This window comes from Cavia porcellus, unplaced genomic scaffold, assembly GCF_034190915.1.
Source record: "Cavia porcellus strain 051 isolate PalLab524CR breed Dunkin Hartley unplaced genomic scaffold, mCavPor4.1 scaffold_17, whole genome shotgun sequence".
Lineage (NCBI taxonomy): Eukaryota > Metazoa > Chordata > Mammalia > Rodentia > Caviidae > Cavia > Cavia porcellus.
Window position 1 is genome coordinate 63,095,349 of NW_026947500.1, and position 26,022 is coordinate 63,121,370.

At 54.4% G+C, this 26,022-nt stretch overlaps 1 protein-coding gene across 14 annotated transcripts; it reads right to left on the reverse strand.

Moving 5' to 3' along the window:
• Nucleotides 1–3,705: 3,705 nt before the first annotated feature.
• On the reverse strand, nucleotides 3,706–25,956 carry Pnpla6 (patatin like phospholipase domain containing 6). 14 transcript variants are annotated; one of them, XM_063228396.1, is made up of 36 exons: nucleotides 25,839–25,956; nucleotides 25,302–25,430; nucleotides 24,808–24,870; nucleotides 24,614–24,682; nucleotides 24,230–24,317; nucleotides 24,013–24,095; nucleotides 23,768–23,865; nucleotides 21,664–21,804; nucleotides 21,410–21,569; nucleotides 21,164–21,244; nucleotides 20,880–21,008; nucleotides 19,985–20,065; nucleotides 19,733–19,895; nucleotides 19,347–19,430; nucleotides 18,960–19,069; nucleotides 18,683–18,853; nucleotides 18,529–18,606; nucleotides 13,077–13,282; nucleotides 12,725–12,856; nucleotides 12,518–12,641; nucleotides 12,056–12,169; nucleotides 11,801–11,876; nucleotides 10,495–10,638; nucleotides 10,239–10,302; nucleotides 9,821–9,989; nucleotides 9,508–9,690; nucleotides 9,207–9,325; nucleotides 8,795–8,951; nucleotides 8,368–8,484; nucleotides 8,211–8,280; nucleotides 7,646–7,762; nucleotides 5,873–6,174; nucleotides 4,886–5,002; nucleotides 4,636–4,732; nucleotides 4,414–4,523; nucleotides 3,706–3,997 (listed from the first exon to the last, which is right to left on the reverse strand). In XM_063228396.1, the coding sequence occupies exons 3-36, from the start codon at nucleotides 24,829–24,831 to the stop codon at nucleotides 3,923–3,925; spliced, it is 4,053 nt and encodes a 1,350-aa protein (XP_063084466.1). In that variant the 5' UTR covers nucleotides 24,832–24,870; nucleotides 25,302–25,430; nucleotides 25,839–25,956; the 3' UTR covers nucleotides 3,706–3,922. The 14 variants fall into 14 exon arrangements, 13 of the variants coding, with proteins under 13 accessions (XP_063084466.1, XP_063084465.1, XP_023420233.2 ...); XM_063228395.1 differs by having other exon boundaries at nucleotides 25,285–25,430; XM_023564465.2 differs by having other exon boundaries at nucleotides 10,495–10,635; nucleotides 25,169–25,430.
• Between the last annotated feature and the right edge of the window lie 66 nt (nucleotides 25,957–26,022).

Genomic DNA, 26,022 nt, shown 5'->3' on the forward strand with positions numbered 1-26,022 from the left:
CAGCTTTTGTTCTTTTTTCAAATCCATTTTATTTCAAAAAGAAACAAAACAAAAGAAAATTTCAAAGCACATCAATTAGGGAGCAACAATGATGCATACATATTGCATTGTCATCCCCGAATCATTCACCTGGAGCACAAAACATCTGCATTCAGTTGTCCAAACAATACCAGCACAAATCTTCTCTTCAATGTCCTCAGAGAAATCAGTAGCATAACTATCTTTTCATATACATATATATATGCATACACACATATGTATGTATGTATATATATATATTATATAATGTTTCCTTCACTTTCTCACACAGTGAGATAACATGATTTCTATGTGTGTGCCTGATATCTTTCAGTTACGCATATGGTCTCAAGTTGCATCCATTTACCTATAAAAGTCTTCAATTTATCCTTCTTTATGACTAAGTTGTACTCCATTGCATAAGAATACCACATCTTTTTTTATCTCTTCCTCAGTTGATGAGCATTTAGGTTGTTTCCAAGATCTGACTATTACAAACTATGCCGTTATAAACACAGTTGCCCATATGTCAATGTGGTATGATGTTTTTAATACCCAGAAGAGGAATAGCTGAATCCAATGAAACTTCTAATCCTAGTTTTTGAGGAATTGCCACACTGATTTCCACAGTGGCTGCACCAATCTACACTTCCATCAACAGTGGAGCAGGGTTCCTTTTTCCTCATGGTCCCTCCAGTATTTGTTAAAGGTTGATGCGTTAATACTAACCATTCTTTCAGAGTGAGGTGAAATCTCAGTATTCTTTTAATTTGTATCACTTGAGTGACCAATGATGTTAAACATTTTTTCACATATTTATTTGCTGTTTATATGTCATCTGAGAAGTCAGTATTTATCTCGGATGTCCATTTTTGGATTGGGTCTTTGATTCTGGGAAGACTGTTTTTTAGTTCTTTATATATTCTCAATAGTAATCCCTTGTCTGGCGATGAATAGGCAAACACTCTATCCCATGTTGTGGGCTGTCTCTTCACTCTGTTGGTGCTTTTTATTGCTGTACCAAACTTTTCCCATATGGCGGGATCCCAGTTGTTAATTCTTTGTGATAGTTCCTGTGTGATCTGGGTTTTGTTTATAAGATCTTTACCTTCACCAATGTCTTCAAGAGTTTTACCTATTCTATCTTCCAGCAGATTTAATGTTTCTATTTTAATATTAAAATCTTTGAACCATTAAATTTTAGCTTAGTACATGGTGAAAAATATGGGTCCAGTTTTAATCTTCAGCATGTGTAGAGCTGGTTTTTCCAGCACCACTTATTAAAGAGCCTATCCATTAAATAAAATTTAAAAAAATAAATAAAGAGGCTATCTTTCTTCCAGTGAATGTGTTTGACACCTTTGTCAAAGATAAAGTAGCTTAGTGTGTCTGGAGTTGTTTTTGCATCTTCTAATCTGCTCCATTGACCATTGGGTCTTTTTTTGCCAGTACCACACTGTTTTTATCACAGTAGCTTTACAATATAATTTCAAGTCAGGGATTGTATGTCCCATATCGTCTTTGTTGCCCAAGACTGCCTTTACTGTTCTAGGTCTTTTCTGGTTCCAAATGAATTTTAGGATTCTTTTCTCTAATTATGTGAAACATACTATTGGAACTTTGATTTGGATTTCACTGAATCTCCATAACAGAAAGTATGGCCATTTTCACTGTATTGGTTTTTCCTCCCCAAGAGCATGGGATATCTGAGCCAGCTTTCTAAGCCTCAGTTTTCTTTATATAAAATGGGACAATAAACCTGCATGGGGGAGTGCTCCAGTAACCCCATTTCTCAGAAGGCTGAGGTGGGAAGTTAGAGTGAGCTACACAGTGAGTTCAAGGCCAGCCTGGGCTACATAATGAGACCCTGTCTCTTTAACTAGATAAATAACCAAATACGACAGCAACACTTTCCAAGAGAGGCAGGGAAACCCTTGAGATGGCCTGAAGAAGTGACGCTGTAGAATGGGGTTACTCAGATACACACAGCCTGAGCAGCACAGGGCTGAGAGCCCGGAACCCGCAGAGAGACAGAGGACCAGAAAGAAGGTTGGCTGCGGGAGCAGAGGGGGCAAAGACGCAGCGAAACACCAGAAGGGAGGCGTGGACAGGTGCACACGTAGGGGTGAATTTTCAGCTCATATGCTTCCTGACCCCCAAGACCTGGAGAGGGCAGAGAGATTGAGAGCTCAGAGAAAACGCCAGAGGGGCCCGGCAGCACCTCGGACAGCGCCATCGCTACAACGCTTTCGCTGTCCATGGTGCTGATGCCAAAGCCCAGGTTGGCTGGTGCCGTGGAACGCCGCAGCCCCTCCCCTGAGAGTATCCCCATGGGGCCCGGAAGGTGCAGTCCGGATACTCACACACCAGTGTTCACAGCAGCATACATCTCAACAAGGAAGAGTGGAAGCGACCCAAGCGCTTGTAAATGGATGAATGGGTAAATAAAATGTGCTTTGTACACTCAACAGAACGCCATTCGGCCATGAAAAGCAAGGGTGTTCTGAGACCTGGACAAAACTGGAGGGCATGATGCTTGAGAAATCAGGCAGATACAAAAGTACACGCCTTCAGGGTTCTGCTGTCAGAAGGTATCTGGTGTCTACAGATCCACCAGAGACAGGAAGCAGAAAGGCAGATACCAGGGCCTGGGGAGGGGGATGTGGAGTTTGTGCTTTATGGGGACAGAACTTCAGTTTGGGAAGATGAGGAAGTTCTGAAGGTGGACAGTGGTGACCATTGCACAATAATGCAAACGTACTAAATGCCATCAAGGTGTTCATTCACTGGACAGGCCTCTCACCATGCAGTCCAGGCTGCCCTTGAACTAGTTGTGATCCTCCTGCCTCAGCCTCCTGAGTGCTAGGATTACAGGGTAAATTTAACACTTAAAAATGCTTTAAATAGGGGCTGGGGATTTAGCTCAGCGGCATAAGCACCTGCCTTGCAAGCAGGTGGTTCTGAGTTCGATTCCCGGTACCAGAAAAAAAAATGCTTTAAATGGTACATTTTACAACATACACAGAGTCCTAAAGAAGTCTTTCAAGGCTCCCAGATACTCTCAGACAGTCCTTCACTGTGACCCCACTCCAGTGGGGGTGCTGACCAAGGTCTTCAGGGGTCCAGGCTGGAGTCTCATAAAAATTACTCCTAATGAGTGCAAATCTGACGGCCTCCTCCACATCATAGGTGAGGCCACCAAGACTAAAAGGCTTGTCACCCAAGGCCAGCAGCTGCCTAGCTTCCAGTCTGAGCTCTTAGCTAAGAGCTGGGACAGGTCTCAGAGTGCAGTGGGGACCTGCCCATTCTGCATGGCCCTAGTAGAGCACACAGTATTTATTGAGTGGGAGCCCAGGGGGAGAGGTCTCCATGTCAGTCTGTCCCAGGGGAGGGAGGTCTGTCCATTGGGGAGGACTCAGCAGTGCATGCAGCACCATACACAGTACCCATGCACAGTAGGGCTAAGCAAGGAGCACAGGCTGCGGGAACCTTGTGGGGAGATAAGGCGCAGGACATGGACTCCAAGGACGTCTAAGCCCAGGATGTGGGGAAGTGGCCCTGCCCTGAAGCCGGCAGTGTACGGGGACTCACAGGAGTTGTCACCACAGGGGACAAGTTCCAGTCATTCTGAGCACCAGAAGTAGCATGAAGAGTCCTCCCCCCAGTCCAAAGACAACACCACACCACTTCTAAGCAGGGAAAGTTTATTGGGGGACACAGTTAGTCAAGGGTGATCAGTGCAGTGCGGCCCATCCCATGGGGCTGGGCAGATCAGTCCAGTGTATGGCCCTGGGTGCCAGGGCGACCCAGGGAGAGTCACAGGAATAGCAGCAGGAGGAGGGGAGAAGGCTCCCCGCAGGCGTCCCTCAGCATGGTCCAGGAGTAGGAGACCCTGGCAAGGTCCTCAGGTCTCTGTGCCTAAGTTGGGAGGCTCCTGGGGCAGACAGTGCCGGTGCCTGAGGACCGACTTTTCCTCCTCCTGGGGGATAGGCCATGCATGTGTCACCAGGCACTGGATACCAACCCATGAAACCACTGAGTGTGTATCGGCCACGTCACCCAACACCAGGGCCACTGGCATGGGGCTCTTCCTTGTCAACCGGAACTGCACCTCCCAGCCTGTTCCCCCCCCAATCAACTGCTTTCTTTGGGGGGTGACAGATTGTTCCATGAGTCACTGCATAAATGTGCTGGGCCTGCCCGTCATGACAGGCTGCCCAGCACCGCGACACGAACACACACCTGCTGTCTCCTCTGTGGTATCTGTGACTCCATGGAGAGGGAGCTGCTCAGTATGCAGTCCAGAGATGACAAACACCATGTGTCACCTACCACCCATCACTCGAATCTCGCAGGCCCCTCCCACCGCAGATGCCCTGGGCCATCCATGCTCACCACCTCCGAGGCTGTGCTGGGGCTGGCACCCTCGGGGGACCCTCCTTCGTCCCTCGAGCAGTCTGGTCCTGCGTCTTCCTCATACTCTGTCAGGCAATCTGATTCCTCCCCTGCGATGGGGAGCAGGGTACAGGTGAGGAGTGCAGGCTGGTGTGGTACCTCTGCTCACACGCCACCAGCCCCGGCCCAGCCCCAGCTCCAGAGACTCCCTCAGCCCCTCACCATCGGCACAGCCATCAGAGACATAGGTCGTGGGGGGCTCGATCCGGGACACAATCTCTGCCAAGTCAGTGAAGCCAGAGCTGGGGAAGGCCAGTACCTGTGGGGTAGTGTTGGGGAGGCTTATGTCTTGGGGCTCAGAAGGGGCCCTGAGGCAGGGCCTTTGGGAGTCAGTCATGATACAGGGGCCTCGGTGGGGCCCTGAAGGTTTGGGGAGAACCACAGCAACCCTATGGGGGTGTCACAAGCTTACATCCGCACGGCGGCTCTCGTTGAGGTCTGTAGACCGCCGGTCTGTGAGCATTTTCTCAATGACGTCGCCGCGGGTCCAGCCCCCGAACACTGCTTTCCCGTACTGGTAGCCCACGTCCTGCAGGAAGCAAGGTAGCTGAGGCTGTGCCTGCCACCTGCCCACCCTTCTGTGTCCCCTCAAGGGCCAGTGGCGTGAGAGGGGAGCAGGCATCCAAGACGAAACCTGCTTCCAGGACAGCTACTCCTAGTGTCTCAGTCCCATGTCTCGTTTGCCCCCTGCTGGACATGACTGATAATTACTGCTTCCCACTCAGCTCCCGGCAGCTGGGTCACACCACAAAGGTTAACAAGATGGTGGCGCTCAAACTGATTTCCGGGTCTGCAGATAGGCCATTTCCGACCCCAGAGCAGACACCAATAATCTGTGATTTTTTTTTTTGTCTTTTTCGTTTTTATCGGTACCAGGGATCGAACTCACGACTGCCTGCTTGCAAGGCAGGTGCTTATGCCCCTGAGCTAAATCTCCAGCCCCAACACCAAAAATCTGTTACAGCACATTTTCCCAGTGGCCCTGAAAAGGACACTGGATAGTTCTCCTGAGGCTTCTGCTGATCAATTTAAGTAGGCTTGAGCTGTGACACTACTCCAGCCCCTGGCAGACATTACTAATCTATTACTGCTGTCACTCCATTCATGCAGGAACAGCACTGGAAATCACTATCCAGGGCTTGGGTGTGCAGCTGGCACATAACAGGAAACTCTGTTTTCACACAGTACATAAGCAGCAGATACTCCCTGCAGACATCACTAAACGACCATTGATCCACATGCCACACTACTGCAGACATCACTAATCAACCACTGATCTGTTTCCTACAGGTTCTGGATGATGCCCTAGAATCCTTCCCCTCCTATTCTTTTGTTGTTCAAATAGTAAAACTGTCCACCAGTCCACCCGGCTGGCCCCACATCTCTCCCACAGGCTCACATAGATCTGGTCGAACTTCCCAAAGTCCATGGTCTTGAAGCAGTCGATGGGTGGGCGCAGGTACTCGCAGTAGGAGCTGGATTTCACTACCTCCAGTTGCCGAACACAGGACACATAAGCCAGGCGGGACTGGATCTCAGCCATGTCAGGAACCTTCACCTTGTGTGCCCAGGGGTTCAGCCGCTTCCACAGCAGCCACCAGCCAGACAGGCTGTCCCCATAGGTGCTGAGGTCTGTCTCATCCTGGCTCCCCACGTCAATGGCGATGACCGTTTTAGCACCCATACTGCGTGCGATGTCCGCTGTGGGGCCAGGGGGTCAGCGGCTGCTCCCCACCAAGGCCCAGGGCAAGGATGTTCAACCCAGTCCCACAAACAGCATTACGCAAATGGCCAACAAGAAAGTCATGCAAATGACATGCATTCATGCAAATGGCATGGAAATCAATGCAAATGAAGTAGAGGGAACAGGTGCAGAAAGGGCCCAGTGAAGGGGTGTGTCTGTGAGCCCCAGACAGGGTCCCCCTCATGGCCCTAAGGACACAAAGACACTGTCCTGCAGCCAGGAGGCACCCATGCCTCCATCGGACTTTGTACGCATATCCCTTATGTGCTTATTTGTTCCTGGGTACCTGGGTCATGTCCTTCCTGTTCAAAAACTGTGTTTACGAACCACAAATTCCGGCATCCCCACATCCAGATCCATGTGTTTGTCAAGGTTCACATGTAACTATCTCAATGTTCCTATGCTACATGTACCACCCGCCTGTAGGTGTGTGCATGCCTGCTCGAATATGTGTGGCTGTGGCAGCGTCTCTCACAGCAACAGGAATGAGCAGACTCTGCAGAGGGCCACAGGAAAAATTCCAGCATCCTGGGCCACACGGCCTTCCTCCCAAGATGTGGCTCTGCTACCATGGCTCAAGAGCAGCTGCTGGTAACAGGCAAAGGACTGGCCCTGGGTGCCTCAATGAGTCTTTCTAAAAGGGCTCCAGATGTAGCCTAGTGGCACAAGTGCCTGCCTGACGAGCCCAAGGTCCTGAGTTCAATTCCCAGTACCAAAAAAAAAAGTCTCCATAAAATCAACCAGAGACCCAAATTTATCCTGGGTGCCAGTTTGCCACCCCTTGTCCATGGGAGGAGCTTGGCAGGCTGTGTGCCTGCCTATCTCGCTTCTATACTGATGGAGATGGCACACAGGTGCCCCATCCTGTGGGGGGGGGGGACATACAGGACAAGTGTGGGTACACCTGCAGTGTGGTCCTGTGATGGGTTTCCTCAATGCACACATTCAACTGTGCACACATCTGGACACAGCCGTGTACACTCCTCTTTCACGTGAGCAGATGAGAACATGCCTGTGTGCATATCTAGTGTGCACACATGAAAAGTTCAACTTGGGCTGGGGATTTAGCTCAGTGGCATAAGTACCTGCCTTACAAGCACTCAGTCATGAATTTAACCCCCAGTACCAAAAAGAAAAAAAAAAGTGTTCAACTCAATCCACATGTGTACCTTGATGTGTACCTGTGTGTGCACACATCTGTGTTCCTCTTGTGTGCATCAAGCACACAAATGTACTTTTCAACTGTGCATACATCGATGTATGTGTGATCACCCATGCATCTGCTATGTGCAGGAGATGTGTGTCTGTAGCTACCCACAGGCTGCTTGAGCACGTGCTCTCTTCTGACATGTTCAAGTGTACTGGTCTGCTCATGCGCATGCCTGCATGTACATGGGTGTGGGCGGGAGCGCACGGGCAGCCACTTGCCTGGCAGGTTGTTGATGTAGCCGCCGTCCATGAGCAGGTGCCCGTCCTTCGGGTCACATAGCGGGGGCAGGTAGCCTGAGAGCGTCATGCTGGCACGCACATATCGCCACAGCGAGCCTGGCCAGGGGGGACACACAGACACAGACACGCACAGACACCCTCAGACACACTGCAGGGCCTGGCCAGCTCCGAGGGCCGCTGACCTGGCACGTTGTTAACATAGCACCCGTCCACCAGCAGGTGCCCGTCCTTGGGGTCGCACAGCGGGGGCAGGTAGGGGCAGTAGGAGGCACTGGCCCGAACATAACGCCACATGGAGCCTGTGGGAGTGGGGCAGGGAGGAGGTAAGATGTCTGAAGAGCCTCCCGGGGCCCCGCCCGCGAGGACTGACCTACCTGGGGTCTCCGGGACATTAGTCAGGGATGGTTAGTGGTCGGTGGCTGGGCCACGGTGGATGGTCACTCATGTTAACAACGTCTCAGGTGCTCAGCTGCCCTCCCCAAAGTTGCCCCCACCCCCATGCTGCCACAGTGGTTACAGCAGGACCAGGCAGGGTAGCACCCACCATCTTTGTGGACACGCATGGCTGAGGCAGTGATGTCTGTGGTCACATTGAAGTATGGCAGCCACAGGTCCTGTGGGGACAGCGACCATGGCAGGGAAAGGACAGGGAGTGACCCCAGTGGAAGGGCTGGGCAGGGTGGAAGTAGGGGAGGGCAAACCTCAATCTGCTTATCCTGGAATACGCGGTGGATGCTGCGATTGAAGGCTGAGCCCGTGAACATGGAGGTGACAGGGTAAGTGAGGTCCAATACTGGCTCCAGCACAGAAGTCATGCCCTAGGGAACCCCAACCAGCAGGGTCAGAAGCAGGACCAGCGGCTCCGGGTCACAGAGGAGCCAGCCAGGAGCACACAGGGATGTGGTCACCCGGTGCCGCCAATGACATGGCCCCAGAGGAGGGTCTGGATTGGTCTAGTGGGGACCTGGGAACCAGCATCACCAGCCAGGAAGACTCAGGGTCTATAACGGTCTGGGCAGGGTTCACAGTCAACCAGGAAGCACCACCTGAGCCTGGAAGCCCCACCCCATCCCAGAATCAGTCTCCCCATATTCCTGGGATGCGGCCACCCCTGTCTCCAAGCTGCACCTTGGCCCACTCCCTGGCCCGTTGTTTGGTGCGGCTGGCGCTGCGCTCTTCTGCATACAAAGCCCCAATGAAGGAGCCGATGGAAGTTCCGCCCACCAGGTCTACCGGCACTCCAGCCTCCTCCAAGGCCTTCAGCACTCCGATGTGTGAGCAGCCCCTGCAGGGAGGAGGAGACCCCAGACTAGCTGAGCAGCTGCGAGGCTCCACCTCCGAACACCTCCACCCCCCCTGGGGTCCTTCCTAAAAGCTAACTTCAACCCACAGGCACCTGGGCCGGATGCTGGAAGCTCCAGGAGAAGCCCCGCCTCTCACCTGGCCCGCTCACAGGAGGCCTTGGGAGAAACTCCGCCCTACGATGCCCCGCCCCTCACCTGGCCCCACCCACAGGCGGTCCCAGAAGCCCCACCCTCACCTGGCTCCGCCCCCGCCCAACACCAGCGCAATTGTGTTTCCGGTGAGCACCCGAGCCAAGCGAGAGAAGTCGCTGTGCCGGTCAGCCCGCCTGGAGAAGACTTTCTCGTAGAGCTCATGCTGGATCAGGGAGAAACAGGGACCCCTGAGTACAGAGAAGTGAGGACCAGACCTAGCGGATCCCACAGGTACATCCTGACCTTTGCAGCCCGTCCCAGCTCAAGGCCCCGCCTAGCTAAAGCCCCGCCCCTAAGAAGGCGGGGCCGTCTCCCAGGGGCCACTCTCCAGGTCCCGCCCCTCACCAATTTGGCTGGGCTTCGGCGGGAAAAGAGGCGGCGGGGGCAGCGCAGGTGCAGGTGCCCCGAGCACCAGCTGCGCATGTTGAGCCATTCCACGGTGCGTGTGGGGCCAGGGCCTTCCTCCCGGTGCAGCAGGACGAGCTGCTTGAGGGCACGCACAGCCGTGTTCTCCAGCATCTGCTCCAGCTGCAGAAGGGAGAACGGGAGTTCCCTGGTCTTCCGCACCCCACTTGGCCAAATCGGGGTCCCTGGGGCCTTATGGAGAGGGTGCATGTGGATGGGACGTTACACTGGGGTCCCATGCATGGCTCCAGACCTGGCCAAGAGTGGGCTCCTGGTCACCCAAGCCCACGATAAGGATGCAGTCAGCTTGGCGCAGGCAGCGTACGGTCCAGGGCGTGAGGGACGCGTCAGTTTGGTAGAGTACAATGCGGTGTGTGTCCTCCTGCTGGGCCAGCCACCCTGACAGTCGGAACTCCTGGATGCTGGAATGGAATGGGATGGAATGTCAGCCTCATCTCAGGGCTGACTGGGGTCCTGCACTCCCTAGAGACCACAGCATCCCTGGCTGGGAGGAGTTCAGCCCCACGATCCCCACAGCAGAGGTCCAGGGGCAGTAAGTTTGTCCCCTGCCTCAAAAATGCCCTATGGGGTGCACACTCCCTGATTCCAAGCCTGGCACTGCGACCCAATCAGGAGGACTCTGAGGTTCCCTTTCGCCACATCCCACACACCTATCCAGCGCAGAAGCCCCCAGACGTGCCCGGATGATGTCGCTGTTGAGGAGGAGGGTGGGGCCTGGGGGGGAAAGGAGGTTAGGAAGCAGCTTACAGTGTCAGGAAAGCGCGTCAGCCTTCCATCCTTGTTCCCATCTGCCTCCCTCTCATCAGTGAGGCAGTCCACTGGGGTCCACTGATTCCCCCACACACATAGATGCCCAGCCCCAGAGGCCCAGGGCCGACCTTTGGCATGTCCCTTCTCCCCACCGACCGATGGCCTGCAGGGCGTGCTGCAGCTCCAGCGTGAAGGCCATCATGGGCACCTCGGCACACACTGGCAGGATGGCCACTGTGGACAGGTTGCTGGCTGGGTTGGTGAGTTCGGAGTGCGGGGGGACACCCAGCCCTGAACCTGCTGAGAACACAGAGGACAAGAGTCACAGTGTAACCCGTGTCTGGAGAATTTCTTCTCCCCCCCCCCCTTCTCCCAGCCATTCCCAGCCCTGTCCTGACCGAGGTTGAAAGCCATAAAGGTCTGAACCCACAGCTCTGCCATCAGTACCCTCTCTTGTTAAAACTCAGCCTATTGGGCTGGGGATTTAGCTCAGTGGCATAAGCGCCTGCCTTGCAAGCAGGCAGTCGTGAGTTCAATCCCTGGTACCGATAAAAAGGAAAAAGACCAAAAAAAAAAAAAAAACAAAACTCAGCCTACCGACCTTGACTTTATCCCTGATCTCCTCAAGGGGACTTGTTACACAATTTGCACTCACTGTGCCAGTGTAGGAGCTCCTGCTTCTCTCCTATCAGCTTAGAATGAGCCCTCAGCCCTTATCTTCTGGCCTAGAATTCTCTCCCCCTGCTGGCTGGATCTTTGGCCCTTGTACCAAATGTATTGGCTCAAATGTCCGTTCCAGGTCCTCTTTAACTTGCCCCTGCTCCATTTTTGCCTTGAGGTACTGGGGATTGAACCCAGAGCTTCATGAATGCTAGGCAAGCACTCTACCCTCAGCTACATTCCTAGTCCTTTCTGTGTACTTCATAACTAATCAATTCCCTGCAGCTATCACTCTCAGGAACGTGGGGGGGAAGACTGCAGCAGATGGGGTGGCAGCTCGTCGGGTCGTCGGGTAGGACATCAGGCCCTCATTTTAGCATGCCGCGGGCCCGGCTCACCCCCCCAGTAGATCCTTGCACAGAAATCACAAGCTGGGACATGGATCCATGTCTCCCAACATGCCCTGAACCCTAAATGTCACCCACCGCCTCCATGTGCCATTATACTTTTATCTAAGACACCTTTCCCAGCGTGTTCAAGGTGCTGCAAGTTCTAACAACTGGACCAGCCTTCTCCTTTAAGGCTCCACCCTCCAGCATGACTGATACTTCAGAGACCATCAAACAAGAACTCCACTTCCCAGGATGCACTGGGTCGCGGGCTCCACTTGGGACTCTGACTCCGCCCCCCAGCATGATTAAATAAACTGTTTTCTAACAAGCCCCCTCACAAAGCTTTCCCTCCCATCATGCTCTGGACACCGAACTACATTCTCCAGGACGCCCACTCGACCCGCTCTCACCCGGGAAAGGTCCTTGCAGTTGCTGCAAATTCCCCAGGATTTTCTGGCTCAGGAGATGAATAAGGCGAGTCACAACCTGGTGGTATGAAGGCTAGTGATCAATTATGTGGATCCCACCACATCTCCACGCGAGCCTCTGGGGTCTCCCTTACCAAGGCCCCTCCCCCACAGACATTTCCAGTCCCACCGAGGCCCCACCCACTCGCCAGCCCCACCCACACTCTAGGCTTCTGCCCCGCCCACCGGAAGACACACCTGCGGGTAGCGCCGTTTGATGTGGCCTAAAGTGCCCTCCGGGAGCTTGGCCAGCTCTGTGTCTCGCACCGCATGCACCGTCGTGGCTCGAGGCTGCCGGGTCAGTGCCTCCACCTGCGTGCGTGAGTGCGGGAGTAACCAGGTGTGCTTGGGCTGGGAGGCCAACCATGCGTTCAGGGAGAGGGGGTTCCCCCCGGATGCCCAGGAGGGCTGGGGCAGAGGGAGAGGACGGCAGTCTGTCAGGGGAGGTGACTCCCTCTTCACGTGGAGACTCTAAATATACATTGTGGGCCGAGTCAGATTAGACTTTCTCCATGGGGCCACCCCAACACCACCACGTCCCCAGGGAAGAGGCTGGGTCTGGGGAAGAGGACCAGGTAGGGGTGCACTCCACGCTGTCCTATTACAGATGACTAGGGATACTGGGGGAGGCGTCAGAGGTCAGCGGAGACCCCTGCTCACCACTCCGATGAGGTCCCCGCGGCCGTACTCCCCCACCAGCTCCTTCTTGCCGCTGCCCCGCTGTATGACGCTGCGAAGCCGCCCATTGAGCACAATATAGGTGCAGTCGGAGCGGTCGCCCTGCCTGGGGTATGAAGTTGGTGGGTCAGGAAAAGTGGGCCTGTCCTAGGTCAGGTCTGAGCAGCGAGGTAGGAGTCAAGACTGCACCTGTACAGGGCACGTCCAGCCTCCACTGCTGTCCAGTCGATGGCGAAGTCCATCTGGCGCACGAAGGACGACATCCTGGCGGCCACTGTGTGGGCCGCGCTGAGCACCACACTGGGCTGCGCACGCATGATCCTGTGGGAGCACAGAGCACGTGTGGGCGGGGAGCCTTTGTGGAACTCTTCCTGAGGGAATGGGAAAAGGAGGTGCTGGCCGGGACCAGAGAAGAAAAACTCAACATTGGGTGGCCAGACCTGGGGGCTCCTTTCTGCACCCATCTGCTAGGGATAGGTGTTGGCCCTCTTCCAGGTCTTCCCCAGGGCCAGGGCTATCCCAACCCTAGGTCCAGTCGTACTCATAGAAGTCGGACTTGGAGATCCGCAGGAAGGTGCAGTCACGCTGGGCACGCAGAGTGAAGATGAGGGGCTCCCCGGTGAGCACCGCCAGCTGGCCCACCAGCTCCCCAGGCTGCGCCACAAACAGACACACCTCCTCGGCCTTGTCGATCATGCGCTGGTACACGTGCAAGCAGCCCCAGAGCACGAAATGCAGGCTCACGTCCTGTGAGGACAGGGGCAGGAGAGGTAGGCAGAGCCAGCTGTCGCCTCCTCCCACCCCCAAGACTCGGGTCCGTGTGCCCCACAAGAAAGATTAAAGGGAACAGCATTTAGAAGGAAAGGCAGAAGGAAAGTTAAAGAGATTTTGCCGATGGGCAATATACACGCTTCCCTTGGGACCCAACAGTGATTGGGTCAGGACCCCTGTGGGTACCTGACTCAATGGAGCTCAGGTACCCTAAATGGAATCGTTAGGTGTCTGTGTAAAGCATGCTCACACCCTCCCGCTGGCTTTAAATACTTGCTGGATGACTTACAATGCCAATACAATGTATTAAGACTTTCTTTTGTTTTTTGGTACCAGAGATTGATCTCAAGACCTTGCACTTGCCAAGCAGGCGCTTATGCCACTGAGCTAAATCTCCAGCCTGTTTTTATTTTGTTTTGTTTTGGTACCAGGGATCAAACTCATGACCTAGTACTTGCCAGGCAAGCGCTGTGCTGCTGAGCTAAATCCCCAGCCTGTTGCCAATACAATGTAAATGCCACTTTTACACTGAGTAATTACGGAGGAGACAGATCCTGTAGGCTTGGGACAGATACCTATCTGTGGCCTGACTATATATATATATATTTTCTATGTTTGTGGACTAAATGCATGAATGTGGAGTCTGTACCTATTTGTCCACATCAGCATCTACAACAGACTCTGGATCAACAAACCCTGATCCTGGCTTCAAGATCCTGAGTTCTCCACAGAATGGCCAGCAGAAGCTGTAGAAATCACCCAAGGAGAGCAGGGGATTGGGGGCTCAGCAGGAGAGGGCTGGCCTCATACACAGGACGCCCTGGGCTCCGTCCCCAACACTGCAAGACTGCACGTCGGCCTCACTGAGCATAAAGTCCCTTCCTGTGAGGTAACCGGATAAACAGAAGAGAGCTGAGCTCCTCTCACAACCTCTCAAAATGGATCAAAGATACTAATGCAAGCACTGAGACTGTGGTACTGTTGGAGACCTTTGTGACACTGAATTTGGCAACGGAGCCTCAGACAATGCCACCGTGAAGCATGAGCAGCCAAATTAATGATAAGGAAAACTTCATCGAGGTGATCCAGCCATCACCCTTCCTTAAAGAGTTAAAATCTTCAGAGTCCAGTGATGGCTGCACACCCACGTTTACAGAAGCACAGCTCATAACACTGAAGTCTTAGAATCAGCCTATCTGTCCGTCAACTGAATGAGTAAAGAAAATGTGGTATTCACACACCAAGGAGTACTACTCTGCCAGGAAGATAAACTTGAGCTATCTGTAGGAAAACAGATGTACTTTGAGGCCATAATGTTAAGTACTGTACAGTTTCCCTTATAAGAGGAACCCAGATTATAAAGAACAACAACAAAAAAAGAGGAAACAGATCTTTCTTGATAGGAAGAGATTATGAGATGGAGAGGGAGGGGAGGGAAAGGAATGGAAAAGGAACGAGGATTTGTTGTGCGCATGCAGCAGCTTCTGACAAGGGATGGAAACCGTGTCCTGCAAGGATGAACTGATAAAATATTCAAAAAGAAAACATTACACAAACAAGAAAGAGCAACCTACAGAATGGGAGAGAAATATTTGCAACTCCTGTATCTAAGTATATAAAGTATTTCTACCACTCCGTAATAAAAAGACACAAAATTCACTCACAAAACAGACGCCAAGATGTATACATGGCTAGCACACACATGAGAATCCGTTCAAGAGTCGTGAATCTTCAGGGAAATGTAAACCAAAGCTACGAGATGTCGCCTCACACTTAAGAGGAAGGTTAGGGTGAACATCGGACGATGTAGAAAAATCGGGAGCCCTCGCACACCGCGGGTGGGAATGAAAAATGTTGTAGCTGCTTTGGGGAAAGTTAAATCAGCCCTCCAGCGGTTAAAGTAGTTTCATATACCCCAGCAACTCAACTCTGAAGTTTGTAACTGGACAAAACGAAGACATCCATACGGAAGCTTACATGTGTGTGTTCCTGGCCGTGTTATTCACAGAAACCAAAGAGGTGAAAACACCTGCTGAGGTGGAAACACCGTCTAGAGATCAGTGAGTAAAGAAAGCGCGGCCCATCCACCTGACGGATTATCCAGCTGTAAAGGAACCAAGCCAACACATGCCACAACGCAGAAGCCCAATACAAGGAGCCACACATTGGATGAGTCTACCTACACATGAGGCCCAGAACAGGCAGAGCCAGAGCTGGCAAGTCAGCCAGCGGTGTCCGGGAGCTGGAGGGCCAGGAGGCAGGAGGATGGTAGCGAAAGGGATGGGATTTCTTTAGCTGCAAATGTTCTAGCAGGGTGTGGTGGTGCACACCTGTCATCCCAGCACTCGGGAGACTGAGATGGAAGGACTGCTGTGAGTTCAAAGCCAGCCTGAACTATGTGGTGAGAAGTTGGGAAAGAGGTAAAGCGAGACCCTGCCTTATAAATAAATAAATAAAGGTTGGAAAACCGTGAATGTAAAAATACTACTTTAAGAGGGTGCAGTATACGGAATGCCAATCGCCATGTCATTCGTGTGGTTCCCCTCGAACAATCCACTTTGCCCCTCTGCAATTCTTCTACTCCACCCCAGTGACTTCCTTTTGCTTCCTACAGATCAGAGATCATCATGTTCCTTCTTACCACAGGACATTTTAAAAATTCTTTTTCTTTCTTTGTGTGTGTGTGGTACTGAGGGTTGCACCTAGGGACTTCTGCATGCTAGGCAACCACTCACCACAGGATGTTTGCACATGCTGCCACCTGCCTAAACCAAACTCTCCTCTGGTTACATCCAGTTTATTCTTCTCCTCCTCCTTAACTAGAGGTTATGCACGAAGGGCACCACTGTTTGAGCCAGGCTTTGTAGTTCTGAGAACACCTCCTTTGTGCACTAAGCCCTCAGGACTTTACCAGGACTTGGTGAGTCACATCTGCCAGTAGAAGGAGCACCCTAACACAGAGGTCACACTGGCTTTTCCTGCCTCTTACCCGGCACGGGACACGCTCAGTGGACCAAGGATTCTCTTTTTCCTGTTTGGCCTGACCAGCTTCCTTTCCCGCCTGTTGTGAATCAGGAACTGAAACTGTCTCAGGATGACACTTCCTGCCCTTTCTACCACCCCAACCTGTATGACACCTGCCAAAGCGCCACCCACCGGAGCCCCAAGTGGGCCCCAGACCAAGGCATATTGGGGGTACATGGCGGCCTCTGGACTGCAGTTGGGGTACACACGTGAGCATTATTAGGCCACCACCCACAGCTAAACATAAGATTCACCTACGTCTCTCCACACCTGAGATGCACACGCCAAAGGCCTCTTTCTGCAGTGTCTGGTGCGCCTGCAGTCCAGCTCTGACCCATCCTGTCAGGCTGATCGGAAAACTGCCATGGTGCCATCATATGGGCACTCAAAAAGGCTTTATTTTGGAGCCTTTGGGGTTTTAGATTTTCAGATGAGAGACCGTCAGCCTGGAGATATTCTACAAAACACACTTGGAGACAGTCTGTGTGAAGCACAGGTTCTTAGTGTTGGCACTTTGAAGAAGTTTTCTTTTTCGGGGCAGGGGGTGTTTCTGGGGGCGGATGCTTGGCTAAGTATGTCTTCTACCACTGGTTATACCCCTGGCCTGGATAATTTGGAATGGGTAAATTTTTGCATTTTGTTTTGTTTTGTTGTTCCAGGTTTTTGAGCCAGGGTCTTGCTATGTGGACTCAAAGTCATACCAATCCTCCTGCCTCAGCCTCCTGAATGCTGGGATGACAGACCTGTGCCACCACACCCAGCGGCCAATCAAAAATGTCTTGACATTGGCAAATATATCTATGGGGGCAGGTGATGCAAAATCTGCTTCAAGCTGAAAACCCCTGGTAGCAAAGTTTTAGAGAAAACCATTGGTCTCCAAGGAAGCCCACAAAATCCCAAAGGGGCCCTGTGGGACCCCTCTGAGAACCCTAAGTGACTACACTTCCTCAGCCTGCCCCTGGGCACCAGGGACAGAGGGCACATGCCTTACCCCACTTCCTCTCATGGGATGAGCAAGACAGGAGGGGCACAGGGTCACCCCATCAAGGGACACAACCCACAGCCGGGCAGCAGGTGGACTGCCCAGCCCTGGCATCCAGAAGTCTCATGTCGCTGGATCACCCCAGATCTGGACACTGCCACTAAACTTTCCCAGCCCGTCTCCCATGGCAAAACTTCCACACCCCCATTTCACAGATGAGGAAGCCGAGAGCTTTCCACATCGTTTGCCTAAACATCACCTGGGGAGCTGAGACAGAAGCTGGGCATCCACTCTGCGGCTCACTCCAGAGCCCGTCTTCCACCCCGCATGGCTGTGAGGTCAGGGCCAGACCTTGGCTGGCCTCAGTTTCCCCTATGCAGATTGGGTCCTGCCAGAAGGCTCGGGAACACTGTCTCAGGGCTGGCTTGCGGGGGCAGGTCCTGTGGCCATCCATACCTGTTTACCGAGCACCTAGTCCAGGACAAGTCAGTGTTGGAGCCAGACAGAGTAACAGGATATTGCTGGGGCAAGAGGCCAGATAAAGCCGCAGGCAGAGCTGAGACAGGTAGGAAAGGGTTGGGGACCAGGGTGGCAGCTCATGCCTGTAGTCCCAACTATGCAGGAGGCTAACGTAGGAGAACTGCAGCTGTGAGCCCAGCCTGGCCAAAAGCTTGTTTTTCAGACAAAAAGATTAAAAAAAAACCCTGGCCGGGGTAGTGGCACATACCTGTCATCCTAGCACTCTGGGAGGCTGAGGCAGGAGGACCATGAGTCTGAGCCCAGCCAGGGCAACTCAGTGTCTCAGCAAGACCCTGACTCAAAATTTAAAAAAATAAGTAAAGGCTGAAGACTGTAGTTCAGAGCAAAGGTCCTGGGTTTAGCCCCATACCTTAAGGGAAAATGAAAATGAAAATGGCTGGGAGTAGAGCTCAGTGGTAGAGTAACCCAGGGTTCAATCCTAGTACCAAAAAAATAGACTCAGGGTCGGTGGTCGGAAGTGAAGATCTGCTAGTTCCAGAGAACACAAGAGTGGAGATGAGGAGGGCAAAGGCCATGAAAGCTGAGTAGTAGAGGTTGAATATCATAGGATAAGAGATCAGCCCTCCATATGGAACCACATGGAGGGAAAAGTCTGGCACCACATCAAAGGTCAGGGGTCAGAGGTCGGAGGGGGCGCTCTCAGGACTCATGGTTAGAGGTCAAAGGTCAAGCTCACCTGGTCACCCTGCCGGGCAATGATAGTGCCAGCCTTTGCGTGGTGCAGCAGCACGCGGCTGTTGAGGAGGGAGGGGTCCTATGGAGGGAGGGAGGTTCAGTCGGCCCAGCCAGGCCTCCACTCTGACCCCGGCCTGCCGCCCTCCGCTGCCCACCTCAATCCGCATCAGCTTGGCCAGCTCTCGCTTGGCTGCCTCGAAGATGCTGCTGGTCTGGCGGCCCTGGTAGGGCCCGAAGGGGCAGTAGCCACTGCCGGCCGACTCGTCCTCACAGTAACTGTACTCACAGGCGCCTGCTGGCTGCTCCCGGGGCTCCTGGGTTGGGGTCTGGGGGATGCAGGGCCTGTCACCCGTGCGGTGAGCTTCTAGCTACCTGCTTCAGGCCAGACCCGGCAGGGGACCACCACGGGGCAGTGGAGAGGAGGGGGCTCACCCGAGCAGGGGCTGCCTGGGGCCCCCCGGAAGCCTCCTCTTGGAGGGACGTGGAGATCCGGCCTCGCTCGTAGGCCATATCGAAGTCTGATCGGGGGCCACCCTGCAAGCCTGTGGGAGGTCAAGGACAGAAACGCGACAAGATGACAGTGATTGCAACTGCCACCTAGGCCTGCCCATGCAGCGAGGCCACAGCGGCCATGGCAGACACCAGTGATTGACCATGCTCCTCCTCAACCTGGGTCGGGGAGCCGCCCCACAAACACCCGCAAGGCCAGAGGGAACCAAAGGCCATTGGCCTCTCCATGTCGCATATGAAGAAGCAGATACAGCCCGGACGAGCCACGTCCTCCCCCCTCCCCTGCCCCGCAGCCCGCATGCGCCAAACCTGCAATGTCCACCGGCATGGAGACACAGCGGCTCAGCAGAGGGGCTGCGGGGGCCTCCAGGGAAGTGGGCTTTGGGGGGTCCCCTGGGGGAGACAGAGGCTCAGGCTCCTCCCAGCACAGCCCACGGGTCTGGGGACAGACTGGCTAGGGGAATGTGGGGTGAGAACTTGAGAACTGGGAAAAGCAGGGGCGAGGGATCCTTCCGGCTGAGGGCCGGGGTCCCAGGGGCGAGAGCCAGATCTTGGTGGCTTTGGGGTGCCCCCATTGTCAGGCAGGGTCAAACTGTCTCTGTCAAAGGGAGGAAGACATCCGGGGCTGAAGCAGGAGGCCGGGTGGCCGGGTCAGCCTTGGACCCATGGGGGTCAGGGAGGGTCAGCTCTGTTACCTGTAGGTACAGGCAGTGGGGCCCCAGTGGGGTCTGGAGGCCGGCCGGGGGCCTCCCTTGGTTCCTCGGAGGCCGCGGTACTGACCATCCGCTTGGAGCCTCGCACAGGGCTGGTCCGGGATGGGAGGCCTGGGCTGGGGAACAGGCGAAGGGGCTGGATCTCCTGCAGGTGGTGGGGGAGTAGAGAGCAGCTTGGAGCCTGTCTCTGGGGTTCCATCCTGCTGGACACCCCTGGGCTTGCCCCCAACTCACGTGGCTGAAGAGCTCGTTGGTCAGACCCAAGTAGTTGTGAAGGGCCAGGAAGGTGACCCTCTGCAACCTTACCATGATGATCTGCAGGGGTGCGAGGGGCAGAGTCATCAGAAGGGGCGAAGTGAGAAGACGTAGGAGTCAGGGTGGTGGGTGGGGCCATCAGAAAGGGCAGAGGCGAGAAGAGGTGGGAGGAGTCAGAGTGGTGGGCAGGGCCATCAGAGGGGGGTGAGAAGTGGGCGGAGTTAGGGTGGTGGGTGGGGCCATCAGAAAGGGCAGAGGTGCGAAGGGAGGAGTCAGAGTGGTGGGCAGGGCCATCAGAAGGGGGGTGAGAAGTGGGCAGAGTTAGGGTGGTGGGTGGGGCCATCAGAAGGGGGGTGAGAAGTGGGCGGAGTTAGGGTGGTGGGTGGGGCCATCAGAAGGGGCAGAGGTGGGAGGAGTCAGGGTGGTGGGCAGGGCCATAAGAATGTGAGGGGATGGAAGGGGTGGGAGGAGTCAGGTGGTGAGGGAGCGGGTATCAGAAGGGGCAGGGTGGGAGGGGCGGGAGGAGTCAGGGTGGTGGGCAGGGCCATCAGGAGGGTGAGAAGTGGGAGGAGTTAGAGTGGTGGGCGGGGCCATAAGAAAGGGCAAGGGGATGGAAGAGGTGGGAAGAGCCAGTGGTGAGGGGGCAGGTATCAGAAGGGGCAGGGTGGGAGGGGCGGGAGGGACCCCTGGAGAAACCCACTATCTGGAGAAAGTGGGCAGAGCCAGCAGGCTTGAGGAGGTCTGGCTGTTTACCAGCGATAACCACCGGATAACAGCCACAGCTCCAGTGTCTGCTGATTCCTGGCGAGGGTTGGGGTTGGGAAGAGGTTGGGGTGGCCCCTGCTTTGAGGAGGCAGGCTGAAGGCCCTCTGACCTGCACCACTCGCACTAAGCTCTCCGGGTACTTGGTGAAGACGGCTGAGAAGGCCTCTACAGGAAGCCGCAGCACCGTTGAGTCCCGGGCTGCCCGGGCTGACACAGTCCGCTGGGGATGCTGGTGGCCCTAGGGAGGGGGCAAAGAGAGAGACAAGGTCAAGTGCATCCTCAGCCTTTCCTGTGCCCACGCCTTTAGGGCCCATCAGAGAGGAACCCCAGCATCCTCGGATCCTCACCTCCACCTTCTACCCTCCCTTCCTGCCCCATGCACTGGGCACTTACCGTGATGACATCCAGGATACTCAGCAGGCTGTTGACGCTGTCCCCGGGGACCACCTCCTTCACCACACACTCTTTCCCGTCCTGAAACACAAGAGGCCGCCCACCAGTGCTGGCCTCACCCTGGTGACCTGCACCCTGCCCTGACCACTGTCAGCCACAAAGACCACTCCTCCCCACAACTTGCAGCAGGGCCTGACCCAGGACCACCCTAGCGCTCCCCACAGTGTCCGAGGACAGCCCACTCACAGGCCCCGGCAGGCAGAGTTCCAGCAGGCCGTCCTGCACCACGTAGATGCTGGCATCTGGCTGGCCTGGGCGGAAGACATAGTCCCCCTGGCTGAGCCGCTGGAAGACCATGTGTCGACACAGCTCCAGGAAAAGTGGCTTCTCAAAGTGGCCGAGCACCCTGCAGACAGGCATCAGGACAGTGATGCAGGACACTGGGGCAGCCCCAACCTCCTCAGGGGACCCCCACTGCTGCCCAGGCCCCCAGCACTGACCGGACATTCTTGAGCATGTAGAGCACCTCGGAGGGCAGGTGGGAGTTGGCCAGGTCGCCCTCTGTGAGGTCAGCCTCCAGGACAGAGGGCGGGGGCTCCTTCCGCTGCAGGGTCGGGGTTTCCTTCTGGATGCGCAGGATCCTGGTGGAGGGTGAGGGATGCAAGGAGAGAACTGGGGCAGACAAGACTCACTCCCACATGGCCCTTTCCTCCACTCATAGAGCAAAGTCTGGCCTGCTAGCCAATTTGGGGCCTCAGATTGTTTTTCTAAACACATCCAATTCCACATCTACTCATTTGCTTACCATCCACTGTGGCTTTTAGGTCAAGCAGTGGGACAGGGGCAGCATGGGGCCTGTAAAGCCTAAGATGTTTACTACCTGGCTCTTTATAGAAGAAAATCAAATCAGGCTCCTGACATACTGTCCTCAGATCACTCCTCCACTAGCAATAGATCCCTGAGATGGACCCTCTAGTTTTTGCTTTTTAGGTTTTTTTTTTTTTTTTTGAGCTTCTAGCTTTAACAGAAGATTCTATCATGGCTTCCAAGATCCCCAAAGAGCACTTCTGTTTGTCTCCAGAGTCTGAAAGCAGCCCAGCACTCTGGAGGCTGAGGCAGGAGGATCACCACAAGTTGGAGGCCAGGCTGGACTACAGAGTGAGTTCAAGACAAGCCTGAACTACACAGTGAGGCCTTGATCTCAAAAAAAAAACAGGAATACACAATCTTGAGGCAGTGTTTCTAGGAGTCACAAAAGATAGCTTCTCTTAAGATGGTCATGCTCTGAGGTTTCTTCTGGTATGAGAAGACCCTAAATGTAGCCCTTCTGCTTTGTGTAGACACTTGAGATGTTAAAAAAGAAAAAGAAAAAAAGTAAAAAGAAAACAAAAGAAGAGGGGAAAAAAATCCTTGAGATACCCCTTCTTCTCCAGTCTCAGTGAACCTCGAGGCAGCCTCTCTGATGTCCACAAGCGTCCTTCAGGTCACCCTCCTTACACCTAGAGAATCTGGACATAGCACCTCTGCTAATTACCCGAGACAGGCAAAGTGTCAAGAGGCAAAGTGACCACTGAGAAAAGCCTTCCATAAGCACAAAATCCCTGAGATAGCCTCTAGCATGAGCAGATCCTTGAATTAAACTCAGTGATATGGGGCTGGGGATTTAGCTCAGCGGCATAACCGCCTGCCTTGCAAGCAGGCAGTCGTGAGTTCGATCCCCGGTACCGATAAAAAGGAAAAAGACAAAAAAAAAATTTTTTTTAAATTAAACTCAGTGATACAGAGAAATCCAGATGTAATTCTGATCAGGGAGCTCCTGGGCCAGCCTTTCTTCCCAAAGGTCACAGAGCTAGTCCTGAGGCAGCCATCATGAAGACTTCAGGGTGTGCAAAACCTAGTGATAAACCTTGTGATGGAGAGTACCCCAAGACACAGTCTCTCTACTGCTTGTGAGAAAGGGAGAGATAACACTTCTATTTAACACAAAGACCCAGGATACCATGGCTGGTCATAGAAAGCCGTTCTTAGAATGATTTCTGGCTGTGAAGAAACCCTGAGATGCACATCCAGCTCCCCACCTACACAGATCCTGAACTTTGAGGCCTTCAGATAGCCCTTTGCTGCTGTCAGGGACCCCTGAAAATGTCTTAGCTGTGCTTTTAGTATTTGAAGTCCCTCGTGCTGTCAAAAGACTGCTAAGGTTTTTGTAGATCTCACAAGACTGCAAGCTAGAGCTGGCTCTTTTAGCAGCCACAGAAATACTGAGATGACCTCCAGTGAGACTCCTTAAAATTAATTCTCTAATGCAAGATAACTCCTAATGCAGACCCCTTACTATATAATCTTTAGAATAGTCCTGTGCCAGAGGAACAGCACTGATACAGGCCTCAAGGGTCAGAAACCCCAGAAATGGCCTGCATGGTATCTTAGAGCTCTAAGGTGCCCCTCAGATGACAGCCCAGAGAGGACACTTCTGTGGGATGAAGAATCCCAAGATAATTCGTGGGGTTCAAAGAACCCTGAGATACATACTTCAGACAGGTTGATGACTTAAAAGGTCCCTGAAATGTTCCCTAGAGCCAGGTACACCCAGGACAGCCTTACTTCTTGGCAATGTTCAGCATCTTAAGTTTCTTCTTCATGCGTGGCCGGGAAGTGGTGGAGACTGAGGCGTCCACCAGGGAGGAAGTGGATTGAGACACCTAGGGGAAAAAAGGGAGTATAGGTCACTCGGGGAGAGAGGAGAGGCAGCAGTAGGGCCCTGCAACCAGGAGGGAGGTGCCCACTACAGAGTGTAAACAGGGAAGGGGTGGGGCCTCAGTGTGGTCCGCAGGGGGTCCTGGACTCACCTTCCGCATAATCTTCCGGCCATAGAAAAGCACTTTGTCCCTCTTTCGGAACCGATACCGAGGGCCATCCGGAGCTGGGGTTTCTGAGGAAGGGCAGGGACAGAGGTGCTCTGAGCTCTGCGCAGACTTTAGCAGATCCCCACCTCCAAGGCTGCGGGGAACCTCTTGGCATGTCAGGCCCCGCCCTATTCTCCCCCGCGGGCCCCCAGGTCCTCACTTGGCACTCGCAGCCTCCGCACCAGGAGGAGGATGAGCAAGGCGGTCACCACAACCGCCACTCCGGCCCCGATCATCACGCCCAGCACCTGCGGCACAAACGGCACTGGCTGCGAACCGCAGGTCCGTCCCACCAAGCCCTCTTCGGGGGCCCCTTCCCTCCCCCAGGAGGTCGCATTCTCCCCCTGACTCGGTGTCCCCATCTGCAGAATGGGACAGCTCCACTCTCCCTGGGGGAGCGGCTCTTCCCGGCGACTCGGTGGCCGCGCTGCACGCCGGGAAATGTAGTTCGACCGGAACAGAGAAAGCCGCATTCTCGCGAGATTGCGAAGGTGCGCGCTGGGCACCGGGAGTTGTAGTCCTTCCCCATAATCCCACCCCTTACCATCCCAGTTTGCAGCGGGGCCTCCATTGGTTGCTTCGAGCCGGGCAGTATGTCTAATGGCTCGCAGTCCTGGGGAATCAATGTGCAGAAGGAACCCGTGCAAGTCGTCACATTCTGGGCCTGCCCCGTCCCTGCCACAGGCCCGCCCCTCAAACTAGCCTCACACCCTGCGGCAAGTCCCACCCTCTGGGTACCTTCGGCGTGGGCGGCTTCCCCATTTGTGCCGGATGGGATGGGCACGGCGGTGTATTGGGGCTCTGCGACAGGGACAGAAACGTGTGGCAAACTGACCTTCCGGCCTGGACAAGGGGATGAGGCGGGTCCCCTGATCCTGGTCTGGCACCCTTCACCTAAATACAGGGTCGCTCAGACGCCCCACCCGTGCGACCCCAACCCCTGGGTCGAAGGGTAGCGGTACTAGTCCTGGCACCCAGAGCCAGCAGCTGTGGTGCAGGCCCCGCAGGCATGGTCCCCTCCAGCAGACGGCCCCCTCCCTAGCTTCTGCCTTCTGCAGGACCCATCGATTCCCTACCCCTTGTAGACTGGATGCCCCACCTAAGGAAATCGGGCCACCAGCCAGGGAGTTAAGGCCACAGCTGAACGCGCGACTCCTGACTCAGCCTGCTCTGAGGACGCAGGAGCAGAGAGCACTCAGGGAAGGGAAGTGATACCGAGGTCTCAGCACTACCGAGTCCTGGGAAGCTCCCTAGTGGGGCAGGCTTGCAAGGTGTCAGTTTCGCCTGGGGGTTGGTTATCCCGGAACGGCAGTCACGGCATCTTCGGCTGTGCCGAGCATCCCTAGGGATGGGGGTGGGGACTGGAAGAGAGAGATGCAGGCGTCACGGCTGAGAGGTGTAACCAGGGACGCTGGAATGACTGAGGGCACTGGAAAGTTACCAGGAGAATGCCAAGCTACTAACAGGAGAACAGGCAGCTGGGTAGGGGGAAAGGGAAGAAGGGCCTGGATAAGATATTCAGGCAAGCTGTGAACTATTCCTGGGGCTCTCCTGAGACGTCGAAGCTGTTTTGGCACTACCACTAGAATAGTAAGAGGAGTTACCACTGGTCCTTAGGACGCAATTCTTGAAGTTCTGACAAACTGGGGGGCTGGGACTGTCAGAAAGCCAGGAGCTACCGGGAATCAGAAAACCAGAGCCTGGGAAAGCGGAAGCTCTCTATTGAGCGTAGCAGATGCCCCTGCTGGCCAATGGAAACCCAGACTCACCTAGGAGCCGCAGCCAGGGTCCGCTCTACGCCAACACTGCTAGCTTTCCGCCCGGCGCCCCGGGCGCGGTCCCTTTAAATGATTAGCCGCAGGGCGCACCCCGGCCCCGCCCCCTGCCATGCTTGGAAAGTCGCGCCGAGCGCATCATGCAATCTGCGACAGCGCCTTAAAGGGGCCAAGGACC